Source organism: Nicotiana tomentosiformis, chromosome 5 (genome assembly GCF_000390325.3).
Source record: "Nicotiana tomentosiformis chromosome 5, ASM39032v3, whole genome shotgun sequence".
Classification (NCBI taxonomy): domain Eukaryota; kingdom Viridiplantae; phylum Streptophyta; class Magnoliopsida; order Solanales; family Solanaceae; genus Nicotiana; species Nicotiana tomentosiformis.
Window position 1 is genome coordinate 24,611,619 of NC_090816.1, and position 25,250 is coordinate 24,636,868.

The 25,250-nt window shown below is 36.9% G+C and overlaps 1 protein-coding gene and 1 non-coding gene across 2 annotated transcripts; one reads left to right on the top strand and one right to left on the bottom strand.

Moving 5' to 3' along the window:
- Window positions 1-10,816: 10,816 nt before the first annotated feature.
- TRNAR-UCG (transfer RNA arginine (anticodon UCG)) lies at window positions 10,817-10,890 on the top strand. Its single transcript has one exon. It is a non-coding gene; the product is annotated as a tRNA-Arg (tRNA).
- A 358-nt stretch (window positions 10,891-11,248) lies between these two features.
- LOC104098325 (glucomannan 4-beta-mannosyltransferase 9-like) lies at window positions 11,249-15,785 on the bottom strand. The gene is made up of 8 exons (XM_009605030.4): window positions 15,385-15,785; window positions 14,885-14,983; window positions 14,230-14,482; window positions 13,647-13,757; window positions 13,364-13,500; window positions 12,328-12,441; window positions 12,024-12,223; window positions 11,249-11,887 (listed from the first exon to the last, which is right to left on the bottom strand). Exons 1-8 carry the CDS (start codon window positions 15,697-15,699, stop codon window positions 11,524-11,526), a joined length of 1,593 nt encoding a protein of 530 aa, XP_009603325.1. The 5' UTR covers window positions 15,700-15,785; the 3' UTR covers window positions 11,249-11,523.
- Between the last annotated feature and the right edge of the window lie 9,465 nt (window positions 15,786-25,250).

A 25,250-nucleotide genomic window follows, 5' to 3' on the forward strand; every position in this document is an offset into this window, starting at 1 on the left:
ATCTCCATCTTCACCAACTCTTCCAATAGCAACTGCTACATCATCTCCACCAGTTGCATCTGTCCAAGAAGAAATGTTCCTCTTCCCCATTCCCCTGTTCATGGGAATTTGGGGCAAAATTATGTTGCCCACTCAGAAGATCCGCAAATGAGGAGGAACGTTATTCTCTCGGTCTCCACCGGATGTAATTTGTTATCCCGGTCAGTGGAACTTGCTAACTATCTGAAGCCTTTGGCTTCAGAAAAAGATTAGGAAAAGATACAGGCTCTCTCGGGAGAGTGCTTGTTGAACAACGTCATGCACAATGCCGCAGCGGTACATTCTTCATTTTTTTTGGCATTTCTCCTGTCTTTCTTATTTTGCAGGCCAATTTCATTGCTTTCGAGGACCTCTAGAGGTTGATTAGGGAAAAATAAGAACTTACCTCCGAACGGGATCAACTTTTGGTAGAGTGGGATCAAACTGATGCTCGCCTCTCTGAATTGTAAGCCAAAGTTGCTGAGGCCTTTGTGTTGGAGACTCGTTTGAAGAAAAGGGATCAAGAAGTGGAAACCCTTAGCCAGGATAATGCCCCACTGAGGGTTCAATCAAGAATTGAAGAGCTTGTTGTTGCAGTAGTGAAATATGCCCAATTAGAGGAGAAGTATAAGAAGACCATTAAGCATAATAGAATTTTCAGCTCTACTGTCCGCGAAATCGACGGATCATTGATTTAGAGCAACTTACCTCGTTGTTGAGAAAACTTATGTTATGTAAAGGATGAGGAGAAAAACCTTGGAAGAGGCTAAAGTGGGTATCATTGATTTTAATGCCGAAATTGCTAAAGCCCGTGAGCTAGAGTCGGCTGCTAAAATGGGTCTCATGGTAGGGCCCGATGCTTCCAGTTCTTCTAGTTATGGTTTCGAAACTTCCGGAACTAAAGAGGAACTAGACGGTGAAGATTTTGAATGCCAAACTGATGAGGGCCAAGAAATTGAGCCATCGACGGATCTACCCACTTCCCCTGAGGGCGCAGACACTTCTCTTCCTCCGGGTTCCGGAGATGCAGCAATTTACCTTTTCCTTTATTTTCCCAACTTTTGTATCAGTGCCGTTTCAGCACGCTTATTGTGAATAAGAACATCTTTTGCTCAAGTATTGCATGAGTCTTTTTTTGTTTGAATATTTATGTAAGTTTTAATCTTTGCATTCTTTTTTTCCTAAGTGTTTTGCGCAAGTTTTACTGTTTGCGTCTGATTATGAAAGGCCTTGGGTGTCCCCCCCCCCCCAAAGCATTTGGATTTCGGGCACAAGTTCTTCCGAAATTAACCATTTATCGTGAGGGTTTTTATAAGAGAGGTCCCTCTTATATTTACGGTGCTCTTGAAGAGGACGTCTCCTGTTCATTACGGCACTAACATTTGAATTACTTGTTTAACTTTTAAATGATAAAACCAATTCATCGCTCAAAAAAGAAACAAGATAGAAATAAAATGACTTTACTTTATTCCTTCCATTTTCAAAAAGTACATAAGCATTCGTTATGCTAAAAAGAAATTTCCATTTCTTGTGGCTAGCTAGCTTATACAACTTGTTTCTACGGGGCTGGCTACGCAGTCCCCGGTCCCGAAGACATAACTATGTTTCTGATTTTCATATTTCGGTCGACGTGGCAGTCATTATTGTCGTATTCTAATATCATTCACCCCTAGTGTTCGAATGTGAAGAATGCAAATTGGAACACTGGAAGTTTTGCACCTTCGAGGTCTCCATTAATAAATTGCTAGATAATCTTCAGTTCGGTAACAAACTTCGCTTCCCCTTAGAAATTTATGCTATCGAGCCAAAGACTATCTAACAATCCATAAGTGGTTTGCACTTGTGAACGGTCAGGTAACCTTTGATTGATAGAAAACTCAATTTCCCGGTGGAAATTTTGCTATCGAGCCAAAGATTATCTAACTGCTCCGTAGTGGCTCTTCGCTTGTGTGCCTTGCTATTAAAGGTCTTATTACTGCTGATGAACCTTCTTCGTAGTATGCTTTCCGTTGCTGCCTCAATAAAAACATTTCCAGAAAAACCCAATTGGGACAAAAACTGGACAAAAGTAAAAGGAGCGCAGCACATACTTTCAGTACATGTGATGTTTGTCAGCAATAATATCTCTTGAGGTGTGCCACATTCCAGTTACTAGGCAACTTTTCTCCATCCTGATTCTCCAACTCATATGAACCTTTCCCGGTGACAGCTGAAGTCCGGTAGGGGCCTTCCCAGGTTTGACCTAGCTTCCCCGCGTTGAGTTCCCGAGTGTTTTGAGTTACTTTCCTTAGAACCAAGTCTCCCACTTTCAAATAACGGAGGTTAGCTCTTCGATTATAATATCTTTCCATTTTCTTCTTCTGGGCTGCCATTCTTATATTTGCCAAGTTCCTGCACTCATCGAGTAGCTCCAAGTTGACTAACATTGCTTCATTGTTCGGCTCTTCACTTGCCTGGAAATATCTCAAGGTACACTCTCCTACTTCCACGGGGATTAAGGCTTCAGCTCCATACACAAGGGAAAAAGGAGTTTCTCATGTGCTTGATTTGGCCATTGTTCGGTATGCCCATAGCACTCCAGGCAGTTCCTCAGGCCATTTACCTTTATCCGTTTCCAATCTCTTCTTGAGATTTTGTATAATCACTTTGTTCGTCGATTACGCTTGACCATTTGTGCTCGGATGATAGGGAAAAGATGTGATTCTTTTGATTTTTAAGTATTCAAGGAACTTTGTGATCTTTGCGCCTATAAACTGTGGCCCGTTATCGCATGCTATCTCTTTTGGTATTCCAAACTCACAAATTATGTTCTCCCACAAGAAATCCACCACTTCACGTTCACCGATCTTCTGATAAGGACATGTTTCAACCCACTTAGAAATATAGTCAGTTAAAATTAAAATAAATCTTAACTTACCAGGGGCCGACGATAGTGGTCCGAAGATATCCATTCCCCACTTCATGGACGACCATGGATATAGAACTGAATGTAATTGTTCTGCTGGTTGATGTACTAGTAGTGCATAGTGTTGACACTTATCGCATTTTTGCACGAAAGCTTTGGCGTCCTCTTCTATTCGGGGCCAATAATAACCTGGCCATACTAGTTTTAGTACTAAGGAATCTACGCGTGAATGATTTACACATATCCATTCGTGAACTTCCCGCATAACATAATTAGATTTGGACGCTCCCAAGCATCGGGCCAGCGGCCCATGAAAAGATTTCCTGTACAGATGGCCTCCTTTGAAGCTATATCGCGCTGCTTTGGCGCGTAGCGCCCGGGACGCCTTGGAGTCTTCGGGCAACTTTTCTTGCTCGAGATAATTGATGATCTCATTTCTCCAGTCCCAGACCAAATTAGTCATATTTACCTCATATTAGCTATCTGCATCCAGAATCGAGTGCATGAGCTGTACTACCGTCCTGGAATCCGATCCCTTCATTTTCGTTGATGAACCGAGGTTAGCTAATGCCATCGCTTCTGCATTTTCTTTCCTCGGGATATGAGTAATCGACCACTCCCGGAATCGAGCTAGCAGAATCTGGACCTTCACTATGTATTGTTGCATGCACTCCTCTCTGGTTTCGAAGATCCCGTAGACCTCATTTACCACCAGCTGGGAGTCGCATTTCATTTCTATGACCTCAAAATCTAGTCCCCCGAGTCATGCAATCAAAGCTTCATACTTTGCTTTGTTGTTAGTTAAGGGGACCGTTCTTTTGTCTCGCCTTAGGGTTTCTCCCGAAGGCGTGGTTAATACTATGCCAAGAACGAACCCCTTCACGTTGGAAGATCCGTCCGTAAACAAGCTTTAAACCTCCAATGTCGATTCTGACACCATCATTGCTTCTTTGGTTGCTAGAGGCAGCAATCCCGGACTGAAATCAGCCACAAAGTCGGCCAAAACTTGTGACTAAATCGCAGTCTTAGGTTTATACTCTATGTCGAATTCACTCAGTTCGACGGCCCATTTGGCTAATCTACCAAAGAGTTCAGGATTTTGAAGGATATTCCGCAGGGGAAAGGTGCTATCCGGTGACATTGGAAGTAAGGCCTCAACTTTCGAGCGGCGACTACGAGAGCTAATGCTAGGTTCTCCAAATGCAGGTAGTGAGTTTCTTCTCCCATTAAAATTCTACTAACGTAATAAATGGGAGATTGCATAACTTTGTCCTCACGGATTAAAACGACGTTTACCGCTACCTCTGAGACCGCTAGGTAGATTAACAGTGTTTCACTTCCTTTGGTTTTGATAGTAACGAAGGACTTGACAAGTACCTTTTCAAATCTCTCAAAGCCTGCTAGCATTTCAGGGTCCATTCGAAGTTGTTTTTCGTTTTTAGCAGCTCGAAGAAACAATGGCATTTCTCTGATGATCGGGAAATAAACCTGCTCAAACCAGCCAATCTTCCTGTGAGCCTTTGAAATTCTTTCACGCTTGATAGCTGGTCCGGGATGTCTTCGATGGCTTTGATCTTATCGGGGTTTACCTTAATTCCCCTTTGTGATACTAGAAATCCTATGAACTTGTCGGAGCTGAACCCGAACGTGTTCTTCTCGGGGTTAAGCTTCATGTTATGCTTCCTTAGGATGTCAAACGTTTCTTGAAAATGCTTAAGATGATCACATGTTTTCAACGACTTAACAAGCATATCGCCTATATAAACTTCCATGGTTTTCCCTATCTATTTTTCAAACATCTTGTTTACGAGCCGTTGATAAGTGGCTCTGGCATTCTTTAGCCCGAAGGGCATCATATTATAGCAATATGTACCGAAATTTGTTATGAACAAAGTCTTTTTCTGATCCTCCGGGTTCATCTTAATTTGGTTGTACCCGGAATAAGCATCGAGGAAACTCATTAACTCGTGCCCGGCCGTTGCATCAATCATTTGATTGATATTTGGCAGTGGGAACGAGTCTTTTGGGCACGCCTTATTCAAGTCCTTATAATCTACGCACATGCGAAATTTATTGTTATTCTTAGGAATTACTACTACATTAGCTAGCCAGTCTAGATACTTTACCTCTCGGATCGAACCGATATCAAGCAGGCGAGTTACCTCTTCTTTGACGAATTTATTCCTGGCCTCCGTAATAGGGCGTTTCTTTTGCCTTACCGGAGGGATGTTGGGATACAAGCTTAGATTGTGTACGGCCACTTCCGTTGGGATACCTGTCATATATTCATGCGACCACGCAAAATAATTGGTATTATACTTAAGAAATTCAATAAAGCAAGACCTGAACTCGGGGTGTTATCCTGTCCCCAAGTGGAATTTCCTCTCCAAGATTTTTTCAAACAATGCAACTTGCTCGAGCTCTTCCGTTGTGGACTTTGTTGCATCCGTCTCTTCTGCTACCTGGAAGTATCTTGGGACCTGATAAGATTCTGATGCTTCTCCCCCTAGTTAACTTCACTTGATTTGAAAGTCAGCGTCGGTCCCTGTAATTGCTACACCGCATGCTCCTTTCAGTTGCTACTAGAGACCGAAACGACATTCATCTCCCTTGCCCACAGTTGGTCGCCTTTTATCTGTTTAATTCCTTTGGGAGTTGGGAATTTCAGCAACTGATGATATGTTGATGGTATGGCACTCATCTCTTGCAACCACGGTTTTCCCAGAATAATGTTATAACCCATATCACCATCCACAACTTTGAAAATAGTCATTTTTATGACCCTTCGGCATTTGTTGGCAGCAGGATCTCTCCTCGGGTTGTCATGCTTACGAGGTTGAATCCGGCGAGGAGTTTTGTTACCGGAATAATGCTTTTGGTAAGTTTGTCTTGCTCCAATACCCTCCATTGTATGATATTGGCCGAACTTCTTAGATCCACCAGAACACGTTTGATTTAAAAATCTAGTACATTTAAAGAAATTACCAATGCATCATTGTGCGGTAGCAACAGTTCGTCCGCGTCCTCCTCCGTGAAAGTGATGTCGTCTTTCGCAACTTCCCGGAGTCTCTTGCTCTGGGTTATTGACACCTTCATTTTCTTTGCTGCCGAGAAGGTAACCCCGTTGATCTCGTTCCCCCTGAAGATCATGTTGATCGTCTGGCGTGAGGGGTCTTCTCCTATTTTTGAGTTCTCCACGTTATTACGGTTGCGACCGTAATTGTTCTTGGCCCGGTCACTTAAGAATTCCCCGAGATGAACATTTTTTAGTAGTGTCGCCACCTCTTCACTAAGATGTCGGTAGTCCCCAGTCCGGTGGTCATTCGTCCAGTGGTATTCACACTACAAATTAGGATCCCTCTTGCTGGGATCGGACCTCATCGGCTTCGGGAACCGTGCTTCTTTAATGTTCCTCATAGACATACCAACTCTACTACACTAATGTTGAAGTTGTATTCTGATAGCCTGGGTAGGAAGGAACCCGTGTACCTGACGTTTCTTTGTCCTGCAATGATCTGTTGTTCCGACTGCGAGCAGTTCTTCTGTCGGTAACAAACCTGTTTGCCGACCGAAAATCTTTGTCGAGTCCTTCAGCCCATTCGTAGGGAAAAAACTGGCGCCTCGAAGACCGTTTATCTGTGTCGAAATCGTCTTTTGATTTTTCTTTATTCTTCTCCTGACCTTTTGCCGACAATGGGAAGCCAAACTGATCATCTCCAATCCTTATCTTAGACTCGTACCGGTTGTGGACATTCACCCAAGTCGTCACTTGGAACTCAAGCACGCTTTCCTTCAATTTCCGGGAAATATCAGAACTTCTCGGATTCAGACCCTTGGTGAATGCTTCAGTCGCCCATTCATCCGGAATAGCCAGGAGCAATATCCTCTCCTTTTGGAACCGGGTGATGAATTCTCACAGCAACTCAGACTCTCCTTGTGAATTCTAAATATGCCATCCTTTTGGGCCTACAACTCTATGGCCCCGATATGGGCCTTAATAAAAGAATCCACGAGTATGTACGACATATTCAATCTCGTGGGGAGCTAAATCGTTCCCCTTCATCGCCGTTGTATAGGTGGTAATATGCTCCTGAGGGTCCGAAGTCCTATCATATTTCGGCACGTCGGGTATTTTAAACCACTTCGGGATCAATTCTGGTGTCGCGCTTGGTTTGTACGAAAACTGGGTATACTTCTTTGAGTCCGGCCCTTTCAGCACCGGTGGTGTACCCGGAATTTGGTCCATGCGGGCGTTCATTTCCCTCAAAAGCTGTACGAGCTCGCTTTTGAAGGGATCGCTCTTGTTGTTGTGGACGAAACCACTCCCCCCCGACCCCATCAGAGACGACCTCGCCTCTCGGGGTGTTGTCGTCGATCCTCTGCGTTGTTTGATTTGCGGGAGCGCCGGGAGGAACTGGACCTCGTCCATTTGCATTATTGGAAGCACCCGATAACATCTGCTTTATTTATGTCATAACCTTATTATGCCGTGTGAGGTGGCCTAGAATGACCTCTTGTTGCTCTTGCAGGACCCTTACCGCTTCAACAACATGCTCCTCTTCAACATCATCGGGAGTCGCCTCCCGAACATGTCGCGGGTACCGCCTGATATGGACCGGCGTAGCATCGTTTCCCTCATTGTATGTGTCACTGATTGAATCCTCATGATGAGGCTGGTTTCCTTGGGCCTCAAGATTGTGTGTGTTATTACCACAATTATCTGTCATTTTCTGTGATTTTTTGCTAAGGACAAATAATCAAAAGACGTTAGTAAAAGAGGCAAGGATCAACTTAATTACACGACTGTCTAGGCCCCATGGTGGGCGCCAAACTGTTTATATGTAAAATAGTATAATTGAATTTATATGTGGTTTCTAGACAAGTGAATTAATTCGATCCTGAAATAATACAAGAATTAAAGAAATATGCAATACTTAGCCCTGATATGAAGACGAAATAGCAGAAACAGTAATTTCGGGAGCAAGGCTTCCGTGAACAACAGTAATGAAATCAAAAAATAAGAAGGTAAAATTGTATAAAGTTTTGAATAGATTATAGCGTCAGTTTGCTAGAAAATTCGTGTCCTTTACAGTGATAGCATAACTCACTATTCATAGTTGTTCCTAGGGAACAAGGTCCTAGGATCATACCTTTCTTTAATGTCAATTATGAGGGTCATTGAAGAATGTGTAACGTCGAGCATAAATGATAAATTCTTTGTAATGGGCAGTGTACTGAATCCTGTAGAATATTCCCCATTAACTGCTACAGGGTGGCAAGTATTTATTGCATCATCATGAGCGTCATTCTTTTCGGTAACAAATGGAACAGTTGTCTTCGGTTTTAGCTATCCTCTGCCTTCGGCTCCACGTGTCACTGTCTTATGTAATTACCTAGCATAGCATATTTTTACCCTATACTGTATTATGTCAGATCTAAATAGATCATTCTTTCTACATAGGTAAATTTTTGCCTGCTAGGTAAGAGGATGATAAGTTTCAAATTGTGTCTTGGTAGGACATATATTTTTATTACTATAAAATTTATAAATGACGTACTTAATGGTAGGGTTACCATTATTCTTTTTGCAGTGATGAATTTTATTTTTGTTCCGAAGAAAAGAAATGTATCCATTATTTGGAGTCCCAAAAGAGAGTGGAAACTAATTGCCACCAACTTTTAGTGTACGTGTGCCGTGAAAAAGTTAAACAGACTTATTAGTATTCACCCTTCTATTATTTCTCAAACTGAAGAATAGTACAAATTTTATACGTCATTCGTTGTATAATTTTTGGTACTTTTCATTTATCCGTAGTTAATTCGAATGTAGGATTACTGATCTACAAGTTCTATGACACAACAGTGAAGTTCTACAAAAAAGCAAAGTTAATTGGTGGGCAAGAAACCCGCTTGCGTTTAGAGGTCGTTTGACAGGGTGTATAAGAATAATGTTGAATAGGGTATATTAATAATATTGAAAATAATTATTCTAGGATTATTTTATATCGACTGTTTGACTTGGAGAATTAATAGTTTTGAAAGGATAGTTATGTCTTTATACATACTTATTTATGTATTAAAAATTATAATATTACTAATGATATGATTTGCTATACATAAAAATAGTACCGAATATAGTATATTAGTTATACATAGGTTGAAAAATACTTACCAAATGAGAGATTAATAATATCAAAGCTAATACATGTATTATCCCTAATATATCCTACCAAACGACCTCTTAATAACTTAGGATCTCAGTACAAAATGCGAAAATTACCTATAGCAGACCGTTTTAGAGTAAAATCATAATACAATACTATATTGGAAAATTATGTCATTTTAAAACATTACCTTACTTAACTTAACTCTTAGAAAAAATTCTGAAAAGTATTTGGTAAAATAACTAGAGCGAAGAATAAGTAAAAAGGTAATGAGGTGGCTGAGAACAATAAATATAAGGAGGAAGCAGTGGTTAACTGGTAAACAAAAAACAAAAAAATCAAAGGGGTAGTAATTGATGTGGGGAGGGGTCGAAAATTAATGAACATGTGAGGTTAGTTGCATTGCATCTGAAGTTCTGAACTCCCGAAAGGTACAACTGTCAATTTCGATGTACTTTCAGAACTTGCTAAAAGAACAGTTCGATACACAAGGCAATTCAAATTTATCAAAAATTCAAAAAAAGATCGCACCCCAAATAATAAGTGCATAAAATCAGATCAATAAATGTATAACACCATAATAAGTATTTGCACACATACTTTTTTCACTTAAAAAGAACATAATTTTTATACTTCCCCTGATTAAAAGTATTGAAAGTCAATTTTACCAGAACCATCATCATTTAAAAAAACTGTATTGAGAAAACAAAAACAAAAAAGAGAAGATAAAGTGTGTCACATTTGTGTCAGCATCTGCAAGTTCAGTGAATAAGGGCACAACTTAAACTGGTGATGAGATTGGATTTAATAGGGCTCGCAGACCAAAACTAAACCCAAGTTCAACGTTATCCCTTTTGTCCCTATTTTTGGATCTTATTTTTTTCCTACAAATATGGCTATTTATTATATAGGTGGATGGTATTAGATTATATTCCAAAATATTGGAATATTTCTGCTGATGTAAATCTCGACGAATATTTCATATTTTAGAGATTCAAACTTCTTAATTTTGAAGGCGAATCTTTCAACATTTTTTGAAATAAAAATTTATTGTAATAATTAATAATTTAAAATATTTAAATTATATATAAAAATTCATTGACTCTTGAAATCAAAACTGTATCAAGCAAATTAGAACAAAAGGAATAGTAGATTAACGGGCAACACAATTATAGCATGATGAGATCCTTCAAGCCCTTGCCTGTTTGATGTAGAAATGCTCTTATGTGCCCACTTATAGTTTTACTAGAAAGAAATAAATATATAAAGATCTCCTATGATATTTTCTAATCTAATGGACTAGATTTGATTCATTATGTTAATTTGAAATTATGGATAATAGATTATTAATGTTTGTTTGCACTTTTTCTTTACGTGCTTTATTGTATTCTCTTTTCAATTACTTGCAATGCATTTTGTCTGAAAAACTACTTTTTACAATTAAGCCTTCAAAATGACATTTGGGCAAAATTCCATTTTTATGAAATTCCAAATGGCTGTTTTATACGCTAGCATGAATTCGGAAGCATTTGCCATAAAAAAAAAAAAAAAAAGCGATGCTTTTAATTTTACATTAATGAGAACATGGAACTCTAGAAACTCATAGAATTGACCAGATCTACATTTTTTTTTACAGATGAAGATTCACATTTAATCTTCGAAAGTCTATTTGGATTTGTCGTTTGTTAATTAATAGTATAGATAATTAGATGTTTTTCAATAATAACAGGACCGCGTAGCGCAGTGGATTAGCGCGTTTGACTTCGGATCAAAAGGTCGTGGGTTCGACTCCCACCGTGGTCGATATTTTTTTCTTCCATTCAACTGCAGAACTAGATTTGCATGTTCACGAATTTCTCAAAATGATAAATGTTTCCATTCTTCAGACGAATTAAAGAGAGCAACAAATGAAATCAAGAATTTGATATAAAATATATTTCTGCTTGTTTTTTTCTGCTTTTATATGATTTTTTGATATTGTCCATTGTCTATATTTTCATTAATGTGGTGTTTATACTTTTCTGAGCCTAGGGTCTATTGAAAACAATCTCTCCATCCTCTGTGTACACACTACCCTCCCTAGACCCCACGATGTGAGATAATACTAGGTATGTTGTTATTGTTGTTGTTGTTGTTGTTTCTGTTTAGCATTTCAAATATAACTACCAAAAAAGTTTCCAATATACTACAAAAATACAAATTAAAGATGCTTACAATATCTGTTTAGGGTATAAGTCCCATGACTCCTTTGCCATTTCACTTCTGATACCTTAACTCTTTTGACCAATACATGAAATAAATAACTACAATAGTGATAGGCAGCATACATACATGTCTTAGCTGCTTATTCACATTGTAAAAGAATTACAAACTATTATTCATAAATTTTAAATAAAGATTACTACTTGAATCAAACATTGCTCCAAAAAAAGTCAGCTAAGAATTTGGAACAAACACTCCAATATAGCCAAATCCACCCACAAAAAAGGCCATGCTTTGAAGGAAGAGGTATATGTAGAATCTATTCTTTCCGAATGAGTAATCGTACCACCCACAAAACAAAAGGTACAACCCTACGAAAATCTCCATGAAATGTAGCTTGTACCTTTCTCCAATTCGAAAACGATCTTTCTTAGAAGCTTTTGAGCTCATTTTAGTCTTCAGTGCATCTCCCAATTTCTCTGTCACGACCCATTCGTTGACTCTACCCGCTTCAAATAGGCCGATGAACGTTGCCCTCGTCCGATGAAGGGACATTACATTCTCAAATAGGATCCAGAAAACCAATAAATGGAGTGATCTATACCACAAAAAGAGAAGGAATTAAGACGTGTCAATAATTCAACCAATGGATTTAAATCTTTTAAATCCAATGAGAATTTGCACGTAGCTTCTGGTCTTTAACATTAGAAAAAAGAATTTTTTTTTTTCTCTACCTCGGCGTGCCAACAGCATTGAGGAGAGTGATAGTGGAAGGAATATAGACAGCCCCCCATATAGGAACTTGAACTTCAGGGATCAAAATGGTGGCAGGCATAACAACACAATAAAAAACAAATGTAACAATATGCGCAACGATTTTTCTGACAAAGAAGAAGCTGTAAATCAGATAACACTTCTTCCACATAGAGACTTTCTGCAATGATATAAAACAAATATCAAATAGACATTTTACTTGTTGGAATTTCAATTTTTATGTTAAATAGCTCAAAATAAGAGCTATATATGTTTGTAACACACCTTGTTTGCAGCAATTTCCAGTGCCATTTTCCTAAAAAGATTAGCAGGTCCACATGACCACCTGTGCTGCTGATAACGATAGGCCTTGAATGTACTTGGCAATTCATTTTTCACCTAATTGAATTTGTTAAAAAGAGACAATGAAAAACGCCTAAATAAAACGACATGGATAGTGAAGATTCATACAGCCGATCACAACTTGTTTGAAATTGAAATGCAATTACTGTTGGCGTAATAAAATATATTTTTTCAAAGAACCATTAGGTGAAGATAACAAATTAGTAAAATAGAACTATGGATTCATTCACTGCATTGTTCTTGATTATTATTATTTTTTTTTTAAAAAGTGGAGGGTATATTGAAAACAATCTCTCTACTTTCACTAGATAGGAGTAAGACCTGCGTACACACTATAATTCTCAGACCTCACTTGTAAGAATACACTGGGATTATTATTGTTGTATTTTTTGTTTAAAAAAGCAGATAATATAAGATTCTGGGACCCTTTTCAGCCAATTCTTTAGCTTAAATCTGACTTCCTATCAGTTGTCTTTCAGAGTGATTGTGGAAGCTACTTCTATGAAAATGATTTATGACATAGTTCCACTGGCATTTTCTGCTAATTTTTAATACACATGGCTAATCATTTGTTTCCATCACTCTTTCAGAGGAAATGATTGGCTACAGAATTTTAATTTTTAAACTTCTCCCCCACAAAAAAAAAAGAAAAAAAAGTGGGGTTTAGTGATCATGAGATTAGACTTTACCTACCATATATTTCCACCGCTATCAAAATGAACATAGTACTAGCCTTGAGCATAAATCTAATCAATAAATGGTTCTATTTAATAGTTTTGTTAATTCTATAGGTTATTGTAGTCTGGATCTATGAGCCGAGGGTCTATCGAAAACAACCTCTTTACCTTCACAAGGTTAGGTTAAGGTCTGCTTACACATTACCTTTTCCAGACCCCACTTGTAAGATTATATTGAATTTTTTATATTATAATCTGGATCCTGTAAATTATAATTATACCTTAAGGTCACCAATATAGACAAATTTCCAGCCTTTGAGACCAGCTCGAACTGCCAGATCCATATCTTCCACAGTTGTCCTGTCTTTCCATCCTCCAGCTTCATTAAGTGCTGCAATTCTCCACACCCCTGCAGTTCCTGCATCCATTTTTAGCAAGAAAAATGTCGAATTAAACGTACGATTATTTATTGAATTTTATCAGGTATAACAGTAAAGTCACAACTATTGTTGTCACATTGTTTCTGTTTTGGCGAATGGGGTGGGAGATTCTGCTGTAGCCTACCATTGAAGCCAAAAAATGCATGGGTTGCAGATCCAACTTCTTGCTCCACTGTGAAATGGTAATCCAATGACATTTCTTGCATTCTTGTCAACAAGCATTCATCTGAATTAACTGCAATTAAAATACCACCATTACTTTTCCTGTCAAGTTCTTGTATTGCAATTTTAATATGAAACTTTACAAGCTCAAGTAATAAAATATTATGGTAATAAAGCATATAAAAACCAAATGGGGTTTAACATATTTGTTGTTGCACTGCCTTAATTAGAACTATTCATGGTCTTGATGTACTCTCAATGTAATTATGTGAAACCAACAAAAAAATTTTTATTTTTTTTAATAATCATGATGTTGTGTACTAATGCTCTTGATAACTTCACATTGAAGTCTTAAACTGGAGGTGGTAAAATCAACCCATTTTTTCTAATCCGTCTAACGCATCCAAGATATTGGAACATTCAAGATTAAGTGGTACAAATTTAGATGCCACCCAAAAAATCGAAAGATATTTTCACGTGTTTGGCTATGAAAAAGAATCTTGTCAACACGTGAGGGGTGGCGTGTTAGGGAATAAGGCATATACCGAATTTCCAACGAGCTTGAACGAGTCCAACTTCAGGATTGTGTACAAGAAAAGGGATAGTTCGCATCAAGAAATCAGAATCAGGTTGAAAATCAGCATCAAATATGGCTACATAGTCACACAGCTTCACATAATTGTGCTTCATTCCTTCCTTCAGTGCCCCAGCTTTGTACCCTTTCCTGTTGTCTCTTATCTCATACTTTATGTTCACTCCCTTTCCTGTCCATCTCCTGCACTCTTGTTCCACCATAGCCTGTTTATTTTATTAGAACATTTTTAGTAATTGCACTCATTCCCTTTACCAAAAACGAGGGATTTAAGTTATATACACCGACAATGTCAATTTTTTACGCCATCATTATAGTTTAACTTGTAATAGCAAATTACTCATAGCATACTATTTTTATCAGGTTACCAACTAAGGTTTATTGTAGCAATTTATGTTTATTAACTTTACAAGTGACATGACTGTAAATTTTTCTTAATTTTAACTAAAAAAAAGGATCATTTTCAGAAGCCTATGCTAGATTAGGTGTACTACTATTAGGAGTTCACTCTTTAATTAAAAGAATCATTTCAAATTATAGTAGAAAAAGATGATAGTCATTTGTGCAACTTCTTTTTCCTACTAGTAGAAATTTAAGGTATGTTTGACCTTAATAGTAGGATCAGTTGAATCATCAAGAACTTGAATAAGGATTCTATCAGCTGGCCATGAAAGGTTACAAGCAGCTCCAATAGACAATTGATATACCTGCAAAGGAACAAAAGAAGTTTAACTTTGATAACATAAATAATATTTTACACTATCACGTCATTAAAAACATAACTACATGCCAGTTCATAAAAATTAGAATTAGTAACCTTGGAAATAAGACAAAACACTTTCTACATTATGTTAAAATACAATGATAATATAAAAAGTCTTTACATTAGTACTGTATGGGCAGCTCGGTGCACAAGGCATCCCACGTTCATGCAGGGTTCGGGGAAAGGCCGCACCCAAAGGGGTGTGAAGTAGACAGACTACACCAATGCAAACATTAATGGCTACATCCACGGCTATATAAATTAAATATTCAAAAATCTCATTATACTCAAAGCAAGCCATATATCAAAAAATACTCTGTTAAAAGAGATACTGAAAAAAAGTACCTCTCTTTCATTGTACATTGGTATTTGCACTAATACAATAGGATAAGAATAATTTGCTAGCTCCAAATCATCTTTTACTGGCTCCCATTTGTACTTCTTTTCCGGTTTTCGCCTCAACAGCTTGATAAAAGCTATGACAATTCCCATATAAACTCTCTCCACAAATAACATCAAAGACATGGCCAAGCACAAGACAACCATAATTCTGAGAAATGGTACAAGCAATGGAACTCTAACTTGCTGCCACAGCAATCCAATCTGGCTAGTAACACTATCGCGAGTACTCAAAGAAGTATCAGAGGAAATCCAATCCATATTCTTGGCTATCTTAAATGTACTGTTACTTAATTTAAGCTAGCCAAGAAAATGGTAGAGTAAAAAAAGAGAGCTTTTATCAGTGAGTAGAGAAAGAACTAGGACATGGTGCTATATATATGAGTGTGCTTGTGCGTGTATATATAAAAATATATATATTGAATATGTTGCTTTGCGAAAAGAACACGAATGATATGCAATTCTTGCTTTAGTTTTGAGTGGGAATAGCCTTTGATTTTTGCTTCTGAGCTACTCCAAAGACTTAGCTGTATATATCTTTGTCAGTCACTTTGAAACTTATAGGCCAATGGGGAAGAACAGAATCACATGCAAAATTATAATATCATCAACCTAACAGAAACTACTCAGACTTGATACAATGCAGATCCTCTTGGTAAGCAATGGATGCAACAGTTTGAAAAAGAGAGACAACTTAATATTTTTTTGGGTTCGACCAGCTGGAAGATATTCTTAATATGGAGTGATAAGATTCGTTTTGGGGTCAAACTCGCACGGTTTTTCCGGAAAGGCCTCACACCATTAATAGTATCCCTACACCTTATTTTAGCTAGCTACCAACGTGGAACTTTATTTGCACACCGAACATATTTATATACATATATTTAATTTCTTGGTTTTTATGGATACTTATTCTCCCGGCCCATTTCTTTATTCAATGTTTAAGGAGTCAAAGCCCCATTATATTTACTATTATAGACAAAAATTGGGATGTCTTTATATAAGCAAGAGTAAAGCCAAAGTAATAAGTCAAAAGGAAAGAGACTAGAGAACTCAAACCAACATCTCATCTCATATTCTATTGGGATTATTCGTTCGCATTGTTATTATAGAAGTGTAATTTTTCATTATCCTTCTTTATAGTTTCCTGAACATCATCGCTGGCCCATATATCCATGCTGAAGGGAGTCTTGGAGCAACGCTAAATTTGTCTTAGCGTGACCTATAAGTCACGGGTTCGAGCCGAGAAATCAGTCACTGATGGTTGCATCAGGGTAGGCTGCCTACATCACACCATTGAGGTGCGGCCCTTCCCCGAAATCTACACGAACGCGAGATGTTTTGTATACCGGACTGCTCTTTCTCTCCTTTTGCATGCTAACAGAATCATACTTATTATTTTACTTTAGTTATTCAAAAGTAAATTATGGAATGAATTGAGGTAAAATGTGTTAGTGAGTACTTTACCAATTTGGGGAAAAAAAAACCTTTTTACTAAATTATTAGCTATGGTTATGCATTATATGGACAAATTCTAGTTTCTTTGATTTAGACTCTCCTTTAAAGTTAGTTTGGTATCATTTTACAAGCATCCTTTTCTCTTGGTCCTAAGTTCTTAATTGGGGAACGTCTAAAGGAGGTTAATTGTTGATTATAATTCTTCCCAAAATTATTACTAGTTCCGATCCATTTTAAAAAATAAAAAGAAGGGGCCGGGCTTTGTGGCTAACTAGTTCAATTAGGTTCAAAATAAAGTACACTAGAAATGATTGGTCAAACTTTGGAGTTAAGATATGTCATAATCTTAGGTGGCAAATCGTAGGATATGACATCTACCTTAAAAGAGAAAAGGAAAGAATTAATACCATTTTAGGGTTGAGTGTGAGATTTTTCATCATTAATTTCCAATTCGTCCCCCCCCCCAAAACTCTTTGAGTAGGGGTGAGATGTACATATATCTTGTGTATGTGTTGAGAGCAAGAGCGATCACACGTAGGGTCTTCGAAAGGTTAAGAAAACTTCAGCTGAAATCACGACCTTGAAGTGTTCCGAGGATAAACAAGACCAGAATGCAGATTCCCATATCAAGATTCCAGGGGATAGCCATAAAATAGTCCAAGGCAATGAACAAGCAATAGGGAGGAATGCCATTAAAAAACCACCACAGTTCCTCCGCTGAAAAGAAACCACAAGAAAGCTAATTATATTACGAACAACTATAATAGCAAAGCGGTTAATAAAGCAGGTGAATAACAATGAGGTCTCATGTTCAAATTCTAGCGGAGACCAAAAATATATTATTAGAAGTGTATATATGGTTTCTTCTCATCTGTCTTGAGGCGGAGCTAATATTTGAACCTTATGGGTTCGGGATTATAATTCTTTTAAGTTATTGAGTTCTAAATTAATAATTTCTACATATTTATTCGATGTCTTAATACAAATACAGGGTATAAAAGCGTGGCTCCGCTCCTGCATCTGCCTAAGCTTTGGTTGGCAGAGTTGAAGTAGCAAGTACTACCCCACAAAAATAGCCGAGGTTTGCGCAAGCTAACTCGAACAACACCATCGTAAAACGAAGAACAAGCATAACAGGGGAAGGCAATTTTTGTATTAAAAAATCACCACATGAGCAAATAAAACGAGGCATTGATCTAACCCTAAGCTAAACAAACAAGAAGAGCCAGTGTAATTTCTTGTTATAGTTTTATATAGTTGCATACTACAACTATAAAAAAGAATCATCTTTGCAACTCACATTTATAAATATTTGATGAAATAATGAATTTTCTTTTTTCCAATCTAACAAAAAGAACGAATTTAATAAAAAAAAAAAGACTTACTGATTATTCTACGTTTATATGGAAACCTAATCTTCTTAAAAATTGAGCCTACAAGTCCAGAGGATTCAACCATTGGAAATTATTTGCAAAGAAAGACTGATACTTGAAAATTACCTATATATGTATTTTGACCTTATTATACATTTATATACTACTACTCCTAGTCCTAGTAAATATAGATTTACGGATGACTTCTTTTATTGTCCAGTTAATTTATATTCAAATTTTCTCCGTGAACGTCCCTCTTTCTCTTTTTGGGTCATATTTCTACACTACCAAATTGCTTAAATATCAGCTAATAGACAATATTTTATAGTAACCATAACCTAAAATTTATGATTGATAAGATACGAGTAAATTACACTAATGTAAATATTCTCCAAATAAATGTCACCCATTTCTTTGATGGAAGATAAAGTGAGCTTCCGACAATAGTTAAAGTGAGAAAAATAACAGTTGAAGTCACTTTAACCATGACTTAAATTTAACTTTTGCAAATACTAGCGGTTAAACCAATATCTACAGCTAGCTAGGGGTGATCATAGTTTGAACAAGTCCGAAATTCGAACTGAAAATCAAACTTTTGGATATCTGGTTTGGGTTGTCCAATTACGAATTGGAATTCGGGTTTATAAAATTTTCAAAGTTTTTATTGAATTTCGGATTTAGGACTTCAAATATTTGGATATTCGAAAATCCGAATTTTTATACCTTGTAATTTGCCCTATCCAGTTTAAACATTAATAGCCTATTACCCATATACACAATCTAATAAGTACAATACCCGCATTAACTCATATAACCAATATTAATTACTTAGTCAAATGTTATAATACTTTATATATTGAACTTGTTAATTCTTAGGACCTTATTAATGCTTTTATAACATGTCTTTGATAATAGTTTTATTGCTTATATTAATACTCTATTTGGACGATTGTAGTTGGAATGAATAACTATTAAGGCAATTTGACATAAATACTTTGTTAATTGGATGTTTATTTTTGCAAAAAAATAAAAATAAAAAAATAATTCAACTTATAGGCTGAATATCCGAAAATTTAAAGTATTCAAACCGATTAATGTGACTTAAAAATGTAATCCAATCTGAGCTTATTTGGATTGAATTTGAATTATATAATCTACAATACGAAAATCCAAAATTCAAACACAAATTTTCATATCCAATTCGAACTATCAGAACGCCCAACCCGATCTACAACTAGTGTATACAATAGTTGTAAGTAGATTTGTAAATACTAAATTTTTGCTTCGTAGATAGGGGCGTTCATGGTTCGGTTTGGATCGATTTTCAACTAAAAAGAAACCAAAACAATTAATTCAGTTTTTTAAATCTCGAAATCAAACCAAACCAATTAAGTCGGTTTTTGGTCAGTTCGATTTATGTTGATTTTTTCACCTTTTCGGTTTTTATCGGTTGTTTCTTAAATATGAGACATACGCTGCAAGCAAATATTCCGCTTCAAACATAACACTATCAAACCAATTAATCTTTGAGAAAATTTATCATTTACCAAGATATATTGATAATAATTGAATTAAATAGTGAAGGATTTAGAGGCAAAGAACTAAATTATTGCCAAAGGCAGAGAACTAGACTACCAACTAACAAATGGTTAATATGTACCATAAGGTTTTAATATATATATATATATATATATTAAAGAGAGAGAGAGAGAGAGAGAGAGAGAGGGGGAGGGGGGGTCAGTTTAATTTTTTTTTATTTAATTTTATGCTTAAAACCAAAAGCAAACTAAATTTGATAATTTTAAAATTCAAATCGAAACAATTTGATTTGTTTTCGGTTTGGTTTGTATTTAATCATAAAATAGTTTTTGTTGTCAAAACAAATAATAGAATAATTCATATTTCTAATAATCACTTTTACTTCACTTTTTCTAATATAGATGAATTGAAAATAATGAAAATAAAATATTGGGAGAATAAGAGAAAGAAAACCTTATTGATAGTCGCAGCTTTCATCCAAAAGGAGAGAATTATATCTTCAAACAGCTGAATATAAACTATAAGTAATTGATAGTATAATTTCGTAAATTTCTTGATGATCGTACAAGATATGGTAAGAGGACTTATATAATAGTATAACATGTAATTATTTTGCCCTACATAATTCTTGCTCGTTATTAATATTTATTACATTGATTACCCGTTACATGGGTAATTTATAACGGTTATGGTAATAACACCAAATTGCGCATAATCAGGAATTATGCTGATTTCATTCCATATTCGTGACTATTAATGAAACTTCCTTTCTTGTGTCTTTAATTATTCATCTCACACCTATCTCCTATTTTTCAGCTATCAGGTATGGTATATTTGTGAGCGATCCCGTGGGTATTTTACCCAAGCTTTCTCTAATCTTCACTATGTTTTGGCTCTTATGCCATCTGTCAGCATATCATTAGTCTACATGGCGAGTCTACTTTTCTACCAGTACAGATAGTCCTCCCACTTTCTGAATATTCTCAACCGAACATTCGGTAACTTGTGAGTTTATTTATGGTGGGAATGTCTTGTCGCCTCTTTCCGAAATTAATATGATTTACTTCAGAAGCAAAGAGGCGTATATCTCTTCTATTTAATGCTCGACACACGTGTCTTGCATGCCGTGATTGATTTTGTAGTTTGCAATGGCTTTTTAGGATTTCTGCGCTTGTGTCAGTTCGACGTGACGGTTCCATGGTGACAGTTCATAATGAAATTTTTTCTTATAAATAATGTATCATGCATCTTCCAAAACTTCTCCTTCTTTTGTTTTCTCTAAATCTTATTTGTAATTCTCCTTTTCTTTTCGTGCTTCTGTTTTTCCTAACAATGGTTTCATAATCTTCAAATCCTTCTTCATCTTCCGATCCTCGGCGTGCAATTATAGTAGATTGACTCCCTTCTACTACGGCTCCGATTAGGAGTAGGAACAAAGGTGGTGGGCTTCGTAGCCTAGGATCCATATCAAGTCGGAGCACCACCTCTTCTTAGAAAAATTATTCAAAACCTTTTTCTTCCTCCAAAACTTCTTCCTCCAGAGCTAAATCCATACCCACCCCTAGACCTTCTTCCAAAGTTAGGGATCAAAATGAACATCTGCCTCAGCCTTTAGTTTCAGTGATTGTTTCTCAAGAATTTTCATTTATCTCTGATTGTGAGGCATGGAAGAAAGAAGTTTCCTTCATAGTATCACTTAACCCTATTGATCTCTAAACTTCTCTTATCAAATCTTGTCTTCTTCCTCTCGTACACCGAGAATGTCATTAGAAACTTGACTTATCCTTTCACATTAGGATTCAAACCTCCAATTGACCCAGTGATTATAGAGTTCTGCCGCTATTTCAACGTTTGCCTGGAGCAAATAGGCTCGATAATGTGGAGGTCAGTGGCTTGCCTTCGCTACTTATCGAGTTTAATTTCTGCCCCTTTCGCTTTAAGATATCTCCTCCATCTGTATTGCCCAAAACGTTTTTGCGAGGGTATTTTCACACTCACAACAAGAAGCAAACGAGTCTTGGTTAGTCCTAAAGATGACTGTGACCGAGGTTGGTATGCCCGGTTCGTGGCTGTCCTAGCCCGTGCTTTAGTGAGGGAAATTTGCACGTAATATTTTCCCCGAAAAATAGAATTTTGCACGTAACATTCTGCTATTTTTCCTTTCTTAGAATACTAACCTTCTTGCTCATGTTTTCTTATTTTCAGCAATCATGAAAGTTTTCAGTGAGCTTCCTGACTTCTGTGATTGGATAGAGAAAATGTTATCTGCTACTCCTATGGAGCAAAGATCCTGGAAGTTTCTATCTTAAAAGTTTGGGTACAAAGTTAAAACACACGGTATGTTACTTTACTTTACCGTGATTTTTTTTCTTTTTCCTTCTTATTTTGACTTCCTCTATAATTTTCAGGATATGCAATTTGCGGATTTCTTCACACTTTTGCTCCTACAGTTAGACTCGATGTCAACACTGCTTAGACTCGATGAAGGTTCTTTGGTAAAGAGGCCTCGATCTAGGAGGCGAGTTGTTTTGGATGATGAATCCAATATTCCTTAGAACCAGCCTTCAGACTCTGTGTCTTTTCACTTAGTGGATGAGCTCGAGGGTGCCTCTCTGCTTCAAACCCCCTTTGAGCCATGTTGAAGGTTCTTTGCTCAAGGATTTGAGGGTGAAGAGGAAGAATTGAGCTTCGTTTCTGAAGATCCACCTCTTGCTACTCTTCCTATGAGTTCCATTACTCCTGTTGCTTTATCTCGAGATGAAGTTTCTCCTTCCACCAAGGGCGGTATGAAATACGTTACGACTGAAGTTCCTGAGGGTATCAGTTTGCTAAAGAAATCTCACCGAGTTGTGGTTTGGTTGAAACCCTCGATCGTCCCCCTTGAGAGGATAAAACTTGAATTCCACTCCTCCATTACTTTGATGAATGATGTAATTTATTCTACTCTCAATGTATGTCTTTTCTCTTTAACTTCTTTTGTTTCTACCTTCCTTAAGTTTATAACACCTTTCTCTTTGCATTTTTGCATATCAACCTAACAGCTATAGAGTTGATGAGGAGATTGGCTTGGACTGAGAAACAAGTTGCAGAGTTAAGCACAGAAGCTGATAAGTGGAAAGAGCAGTTCGAGAGCCTTCAACTAGAGAAGGGCATCTTGGCCGGTGACAAAGGGACTTTGGAGCAACAACTTAGGATCACTACTGCTGAGTTAGCGATAACGAAGGCTTCTGCTAGCCAGGCAGAGAAGGAGAAAGCTAGGATGGAGTCTACTTTTGCTAAGCAACGTTCATCGGCCACCGTGGAGATTCGAAGTTTGAAATAACTTCTGAATCAAAAAGAAGTGTATGCGGGTGATCTAGTCCAGGCATTGACTCTAGTTGAAGAAGATCTCCTCACCTTCTCTAATAGATTTAAGTGCCTTGAAGCTACATTGGAGCCTTTGAAGGTTTCATATGATGCTGCCGAAGCTGAAAAATAAGAATTGGGGGTTGGAGTTGAACAACTGGAGAAAGATTACGAGGCTATCGAGGATAAACTAACTCTAGATGTGAGTTAGTCCTTCTTGAACACTCTTCTTGAAATATTGACTGAGGCTATCCAAGAAGGCTTTGATCTCTAAGTTGAGATTGCCAGGGCAAAGGACGCAATTGAAACTACTCATCAACGTCAAAGTTTCTCCACACCCGAGGATGAAAGTTCCAAGGATGATTTAAGCAAAGACGGTTCAGAGGCTGATCCTGCTAATTCCCAGCCTTCATCTTCTAGTCCCCAAGTTGATCTTTCTGATCCTTCTCAAGATGCTCCTAAGTTTTCTTTTCCAATAATTATCTTTTATGTTTTTTGGATATTTTTGGATTTTTTTGGTTTGCTTTTTGGAAACTTTTATCAATATCAATGTTAAGTTTCAGCATATTTTATGTATGCTTTTTCTCTTTAATTTTTTAGCCCTTTTTTTTCCTGCATTTGTATAAGCAAAATGAATGCTTTAATATGTTGTGGCTAAATACACACGGTCTTACTTATAAAAGAGGGCCCTTTTATATAAACGACACTGATGAAGATGACGTCTCATCTTCATGTTGGTGTAAAAATATTAAATATGAAGTAATTTGAAGAAGTTTTATTTGAACTTTCAAAATAAATACTCATGTACACCATTTTCATAACTACCTTCTTGTAGTCTTAACTTAATAGCTCTTAGGAGTTGTCTGTTAAATCTTCAATTCTCTATTGAATCTTCAGTTCTTCACTTCCCCTTCAATTTTTGAGCTTGAAAATTTAAAAAATTTCTTCATGGTTTTTGTCATTAAAACATGCTTTGACTTTGAGTTATGCTTCTTCCATATGTATAGTTCCCCTAGTGTTTGAGCTTTGAAGTATGAAAATTTGAACATCGGATCAACTTCTCTCAATGGTCCTTTACCTGAAAAGGAAATACACATGGGACTTGGGGTACTTTTTTAGATGATGACTGCTTAACCATTCCCGTCAGAATCATTGTAACCTAGACCGAGAATAATTAAGTATTCCACGTGTCTTTTGGATCTAATGTTATCATCTGGTTCGGGCTAGTTTTTTGGCCATCATCTAAAAAGGTTAGTAAAAATTATATGAACAAATAACTAATGAAATTCTAGATACCTGATCGTGAGTACTTACTCAAAAGTAGTATTTCTTTAAGTGTACTGCATTCCAATTGGAAGGTAATACTTTCACGTCCATTGTCTCTAACTCGTATATTCCTTTTCCAGCAATACCTCGAACTCGATATGGTCCTTCCCAGTTCAGACTTTATTTTCCTATATTTACCGCCTGTGTTGACTGAAACACCTTTTTAAGCCCAATCATAAAATATCTAAGATTCGCTCTTCTATTGTGATATCGCTCAAATCCAAATTAACGTTGCTTCCCTTCGTTCTTCTGTAAAATCCAAATTTTTACAAAGTTCCTCCTTATTGGATAATTCATTTGTATGTTCAAACCTCAAGTTTGGTTCTCCTATTTCTACTTGAATTAGTGCCTCAGTACCATAAATAAATCAAAATAGAGTTTTTCCCGTTCTTATCTTTGTCGTTATTCTATAGGCTCATAGTACCACAAGTAGCACCTCAGGCCACCTGCTTTTGATGCTTCCAAATGTTTATTTATATTATTGAAAAAAAATTATATGTCGACTCCACTTGTTCATTAGCTACGAGATGATATGGTGCTGAAGTAATTCGTTTAATTTTCCATCCTTGAAAAATTCAGTGACCTTTGCTCCCACGAATTATGGCCCATTATCACATAAAATTTTCCTTGTTACCCCGAATCTACCTATTGTATTCCTCTAGATTAAATTGATAACTTCCTTTTCCATGCCTGTTTGAAGGCACCTGCCTCCACCCTCTTAGAAAAATAATCAGTTAAAATTAATAAAAATCGTACTTTTCTGGTGTTTGC